The following is a 6,552-nucleotide window of genomic DNA, read 5'->3' on the forward strand; positions in this document are numbered from 1 at the left end:
CTCGGTCCCTCAACCCTTAACATCCACCAAGTACCATCAGCCTCCTTTTCTGCCAGTCGTTCTTGCTACCTGGATGCCATCTTAATGGTACTAGCATAGCTATCAACCAGGAATGAGGCGTGAAGGCTACTCCAGTTGTGGATACATGTCATTTCTGATGGGAAGAAACCCCTCTGGGTTTCCTTGGTCTGGGGCATATCTTTAAGTTGTTGGACTTCTGATTCTTTTATGTGCTGCCCCTTGTCCACCACCACGGATCAATGTGAGCGGTGGGCAGCATTTGGTGTCACTTTGTACTAGAAGGCTTTGAAGTGCTTTGGCAAGATTCTTCAGCAGAGCATGACATTGGGCTGGCATTGCTGAACCTGCATTTCGGGTAAAGTTGCTGAGAAGCAAGGAAGAGGAATGAATTGTTCAGGAACAAAGGCCTGACGTGAGGATGACAACAGATAAAGGTTGAGACTTCCTACAGAGTAAAACTGGGCACCATCAGGGGCAAGATCAAAGCTGGGCAATTGGGCAGGATGGGCAGGACCCAGAGAAGCCTAGCAGTGGATCTGAATGAGAACAGACAGATTCAGTTCCAGATCAAAGCCTGAGCTACCTCGGACAGCATCTACTCAGACACCAGAGCTGTCACCTAAACCAAGGGTCTCCTGAAGAGAAAACTGAAATGACACCAGATGGGGCACATCATGACACAGATGTCATGATGAATGCTTTGTCTGCAGATGGAATCAGAAAGCTCCTTTGATATGTGCAGCATATATTTTTTTTTCCTCAAAGGCATCCAGAGCTTTGCCATATCATTGAGAGGTACATGGTCTTCCCCAAACAAATTATAAAACTTACTTGACCTTCAAGGCCCTTTACTGTAAATCACCCCCCTGTAGTTGAGTGATGCTCTGCTCAGTGCCTTGGCCCTGTAACTACTCTTACAGGGAAAAAAGTGTCTGGGTAAACACATCCCATCCCATGTGACACAACCGGCCACTCTAGTCCTCTCAGCTCAGGGCATATGGCAGGGGAATTTGACTGCAGTTTGGAAATCTGATGCAAAACCTGAAGCTCCCAGGACACTGCTGCTTCTACCACTCCTCCTCCTGTTAGGATCCAGGGGAACATACAAAGCAGACTGGGTGGCTGAATTTGGGTGACCCACGTATATACATCATATAAAGCAGAGAGACTTAATTGTACCATGCTTTCTACAGTCCTGATTCTTGCTTACATGTCTTCTCTCTACCGATTTTGGTTGATAACAAGTGTCTGAGTAGGGTCTACCTTTCTGGATACATACAAAACTTTTCACATAACTGTTACATTAACGCTTGCCACACTTTAATAATACTTTTAAAAGACACTCAAGTGCCTTACCTATGCTGGTGGACAGTGCTCATCAGAGAGCTGTAGCAAAATAACATGACTAGAGGCAGAGCTTATCACCATGATCTCACTCACCACAGGTTGGTTGTAGTGCTCCAAGGACATAGTGACCACGTTGAGGCAGATGATGAAAGTGATGAAGATGTCCAGATAGTGGCTGGTGCAGACCGAATGAATAAGGAGGCGTATGGGGCAGTAGGTAGCATAGTACGGCAAACGCTGCGCCTCTTCAGTGGAAAGAGGGAGATGGGTAGAGTTAGGAAGAAATTGGAAGGGAGAGAGAAATGGGTAAGAAACACTGAGGAGGGAGCAGGTATAAGAGTGGTGATAGGTGTTGAAAGAAAAAGGAATGAAAATGAAAGAGAGAAAGAACAGAAAAGGATGGTTAAAAGATAAGGGATATAAGAAGGAGGGGAAAAATGCGAAAAAGAGGAAAGTAAAAGCGTGTGAAAAATAAGTGGAAAAAAGACAAGGAAAGGAATGCTAGAAAGAAAATCTGTTGGTCTGTGTTTGTGGGAATGGTGCTAAATCAGCATTTCATGCCTCGTCAAATTAAGATCACAAATGATAAAAGGGAGCAGATGGTTCCAGGAGAGGCCCCAGGGTGTCACAGGAGAGGAGGGAAAAACTGGAGCAAAGAAAGGGAAAGCATGCCCACAGGCTGTGAATGGAAGAAAACCATCAGTCTGGGGTAGCAGGGATGATTTCCAGGGGCAAATATGCTTTGCAATTTTTGTCTAAAGGTAACACAGAAGAGGACAGAAACACTAGGAAAAGGGCTTGCTTCACCACAGAGGGTCTGGGACCCTAAGGAGTGACACTACAACATCGATGGAAAGAGCCAGGAACAAAACAAAGGGGTCTTCCTCTTTTTTTTCCCCCCTCCCCCTTCTTTAAATTAAGATTTAAACATGAAGGATGTCTGCCCAGGTCTTCTCCCAAACAGCAGCTGGGTTGCAAGAAGTCCAGGTGAGACTATTCTAAGCCCAGGAGGTGTACTGATGCATGCCCATCCTGTGTTCACAGCGCACGCCAGCAGGTGCACAGGGGTATTTTTGGTACGCGTTATCTCCCAAGGGGCAGGGTGCTAAAACCCCAGCATCTTCCCTGGAGTCCCGCAGACCTCATCAGTCAACCCTCTTCCCCAGACTGCCCCAGTGAGGCGCATAGTGACACGGCTGTGGCACAAGGAGGAAGACCATGGCTGCAGGTAATGCATTTTGGAGACCAGTCCATTGGGAAAGAAAAAGAAGAGGAGAAGGTTTTTCTCAGAAAACCTTGGCCTACGAACCGACCAAACACTTAGGCTGTGCCTTACTCCTTCGCTTCTTCTCCAGGCGGCGCAAGCGCTTCTCTTCCCTCCGGCGTGCCTCTTCAGCTTCCTGGTGCTGACGGCACTTGTGGAAGTTCTCCACCACCACACCCACGAACATGTTGAGCACAAAGAAGCTGACGATAAGGAGGAAGGAGATGAAGTAGAGGAGCATCCAGGGGTTGTTATTGGTCACTGGCTGGAGGAGGGGGGAGAACAGAGGCAGTGAATCAGTTAGATGAGCAGTGGTATGGAAATGCTGGAGGTGGGACCTGCCATGGTGACTGGCTGCTGGGGAGGTGGAGAAGGGTTCTGGAAATCGGGAGAGTGGGCTGGGAAGAACTGGGGCAAAGCAGTTTGTGATTGACTGACTGGACTTCAGTATCAGCTGGCGATTGGTGGAGTGGTTAGAAGCCAAGCACCCCCCCAAAATTCAAACATAAGCCCAGCCGCAGGTCAAATACAACACCACTACATGGTAAAATGGACTGTCCAGGCTCGAGGAACCTTTGATTTGAGGGTAAGTAAAGACCACATCCACATCACCAAAACAGCAACAAGAGCAAAATAAAAATGTCATTTGGGCTCAGGGAAAAAGGAGACCCTAGTTTTGACTGGGTCTCCTGCAAAGCCAATAGCAGCACACCTTGTGCAGAGGTTCAGAGGTAAACAGAGCATCATCCCTGAGGTTCAAGCCTGTGGTACCACACCCCATGGCAGGTGCCTACACTGGTCATTGCCTTAGCAGTAGAGGAATAGAGATGCAGTGGACAGCAGCCCAACAGTCCCTGCTTTACAGGGTATTAAAATAACCATCTGTGGACCAGGAGGGAGCCAGAGTTCCCAGAAAGGCACATGGCATTGTTGGTCATTCATTACAAATAGATAAAGGCCTGCTGTGAGATCCAAACAGAGTAGAGGGTAAGAATCATTACAGATGCCCACCGTACAGCCACAACTGCACCCCCCTGCGTGGACCAGGCATGATCCTGACTCTTTGCAAACAGGTGAACAGAGGATTCAGAAGGGCCCTAGAAGGGACTCTTGGTTTTAAGGACGTGTCTGAAGCAGGATGTTAAAGCATGCTTCTGCTTTACTAGCCTGAGGAAAGTGAAAAAAGGTCCTCCACAAGGAAGTCTTTGTACCTGCTGGTCAACAGCCACAGCATCTAGTCCATTGTACATAATATTGACCCAGCCATCCTTGGAAGCCAGAACAAAGAGGGACATGAGAGCCTGCAAGAAACAAAGCAAAGCAGATGTGGAGCAGGTGCATCTGGCAGGCTGGGGAGAAAAAATAATGTGTTTACGCTCTAACACACACAACTTTTCCTGAAATACTCTTCCTGCCTGTGCCTCTGCACACATTAAAACCTGCTCCTTCCCTCGTGGAGGAGGTGTGGGGGGAGGAACGTGGGAGGAACAGGAAGCCATGTGCAGCCAGACCCACCAGAGGAGAGAGGTCCTAAAGAACATCTGTTTCAAGGCAGGACGAAAAAGATAATCAAGCTCTCTGCTGCCACCACTTTTCCCCACAACATGTAAGCATCATCCTGATACCAACCCACTGGTGACACAGCTTCTGCATGAATACCCATGCCAAATAACTGCCCCTCCTGGCCCAGGGATCAAGCTTTCCCGGCACTGCATCTGAGCCCAGGGGAGGGGTACATATAAGAGTAAACAAACCCCATGCTGGATTCCCACCAGAGACAGGGCCTGTGGGTACACTCACCTGTCCCAGGTTATCGAAGTTGTACTTGTGGTGCACCCACTTGTAGTTGGCAGCCACACAGTCAGACCGGTTGGTGATATTCCTGATGTCGACTCCCAGGCAGTGGTAGAACTTGCCCTTGAAGAGCTGCAGGAGAGGAGTGACCCCATCAGCCCCTTTCCACATAGGGTTCCTCATGCTCCCTGAGATGTGCAGAAGCTCCCAAGATGGTGGGTAGGCTGCAGGGCTGCAAGCCAGGTGGAGCACGACAGGTAGAGAAGACCCCCAGCGTGATGCAGAGCACAGGCTCAAACATTGCTAAGGAGCCATGGCCACATCTGGCTTTTCAGCCTCCTCCATTACCCCAGGCCAGCAGTGATTGCAAGCCCTTACCAACCCACAGTCTTTAGGGCAGCCTTTCTAGGGGCAATTAGAGACACCGGCCCAAAAGGACTAAAAGTCTTCTATTCAGTCCCCACGAGTAATATCCCCTCTCTGCTTCCCAGTTACTGAGAGAGCTGATGGGAAAAGAAGATCCCATCTGAAGGTAAAGAACCAGAAAAAACATCCTCTGCTTCTCAGACGCTTTTTTTTTTTTTTTTTTTGGCAAAGCTGCACTGCACTGCTGTGGCTCTTCTGCCCAGGGCTCCTTTACCCATATGGAAGGTACTGGATTGTGCATTTGTACAGATGCATCACAGCAGACTAAGTATAGCACATTCCCTGAGATGGCAGTAACGCCCACGCCCTTGCTCCTCTGCAATGCAACAGCCAAAAATAAAGAGGATTAAATAAAAAATAAAAGAAGGGTGTGGGTGGATTTAGGGCTCAGAGTGAGGGGGAGAAACAGAGCTGACTGGAGGCAGGGTTCATGCAAACAGGCAGTGAGCTGCTTGCCCCTGTGGTGTGACATGGATGTGTGCAGTGAACCCTGTGTTACGCCAGTCCTGGGCTCTCCCTGTAACACTGACCCAGACCCTGATCCAACTCCTGTCACGTGTGAGCATTAACTCCTGCCTCACACATCCAGCAACACCCGCACTCACTGTCTTTGCCGAAAGCTGTGGGGGCATTATGGTGGGAGGCAGCTCATGGAGAAGGGCAGGTGCAGAAATTTTCCTGGCTTGCCTGTCCTTCCTGTTCTGCTTTGTTCCCTGTGCCTGTTGTAGCATCTGTGGGTACAGGTACCCGTGGTAGAGGTAGGGCCACAGGGATTATTTGATGGGCAGAAACAACCTACCTGCACACCCAGGATGCCAAAGATGATGAAGAAAGCACAGCAGATAAGGACGATGTTTCCTATAGGCTTGAGGGAAGATATGAGCGTCTCCACCACCAGCTTCAGGCCAGGGGCTCGGCTGATGACTCTGGAAGGGAAGGAAGGGGAGGGGTGACAGAGGAACAGGGCAGGGATGTTTGGCCTATGCTAAGCATTTTCAGCAGCAGTGGACCCCTGCTCTCCCCGTACAGTGACCCCCCCAGTGGAAATCAATCTCCTGTGACCAAAAAGCCTCTTCTGTCCCATGGGTTGGTTGTCTGATGAGGTACATCCAGGAGCCATCCTGAGGTACACCCATCCCCAGAGCCATACAGCTAAGGGGAACCCCACTGTGGCTTATGGCTTGTCGAAGACCACACTTCGCCTGGCACAGCTCTGGGCCTCTTCCAGGGTAGGGGGAGCTGGTGGGAAGAGAGGACTGAGCAGGGCTCAGTGGGGCTCTGACCGGAGGGGACGTAAGGTGCGCAGCAGACGGAGGACTCGCAGCACCCCCAGGATTTTGGCACCACCAGCAGAGGCCACAGAGACCACAATGTCGATGAGAGACACAAAGACCAAGAAGCCATCCAAGACATTCCAGCTGCTGCGGAGATAAGCCTGATCCCCAAAATACAGGCCTAGAGAGACCACCTGCAAGAGAGGGGAGAGGAGAGGGTGTTGAATGGCTTCTCTACGTGCTGCCTGGTTGAGGGCAGCTGTGGAGAATAAGGAAGGATGGGGAGAAGTTATCAGCTCCACTTGACACTGAAGTGTAATCTCATCACCTTTTCCTTCTACCTGGAAGGCTATGAAGGAAAACATCTTTGGAGAAAATGGTGGGGCATTAACTGCAGAAATAACAGGGCCACGGTGTCTTCACACC

General features: G+C 49.8%; 1 protein-coding gene across 1 annotated transcript in view; it reads right to left on the reverse strand.

The window, feature by feature from the left end:
- Positions 1–1,461: 1,461 nt before the first annotated feature.
- Positions 1,462–6,552, reverse strand: part of CACNA1I (calcium channel, voltage-dependent, T type, alpha 1I subunit) — a gene marked incomplete at both ends in the record, with an annotated part of 32,131 nt that continues 27,040 nt past the window's right edge. The window contains 6 exons of the mRNA XM_010139201.1: positions 1,462–1,613; positions 2,705–2,897; positions 3,844–3,933; positions 4,433–4,558; positions 5,652–5,778; positions 6,136–6,320. Of these exons, the coding sequence (XP_010137503.1) occupies positions 1,462–1,613; positions 2,705–2,897; positions 3,844–3,933; positions 4,433–4,558; positions 5,652–5,778; positions 6,136–6,320 (873 nt within the window). The remainder of the gene's footprint in view (positions 1,614–2,704; positions 2,898–3,843; positions 3,934–4,432; positions 4,559–5,651; positions 5,779–6,135; positions 6,321–6,552) is intronic.

The sequence above is a fragment of the Buceros rhinoceros genome, unplaced genomic scaffold (assembly GCF_000710305.1).
Source record: "Buceros rhinoceros silvestris isolate BGI_N320 unplaced genomic scaffold, ASM71030v1 scaffold1317, whole genome shotgun sequence".
NCBI lineage: Eukaryota > Metazoa > Chordata > Aves > Bucerotiformes > Bucerotidae > Buceros > Buceros rhinoceros.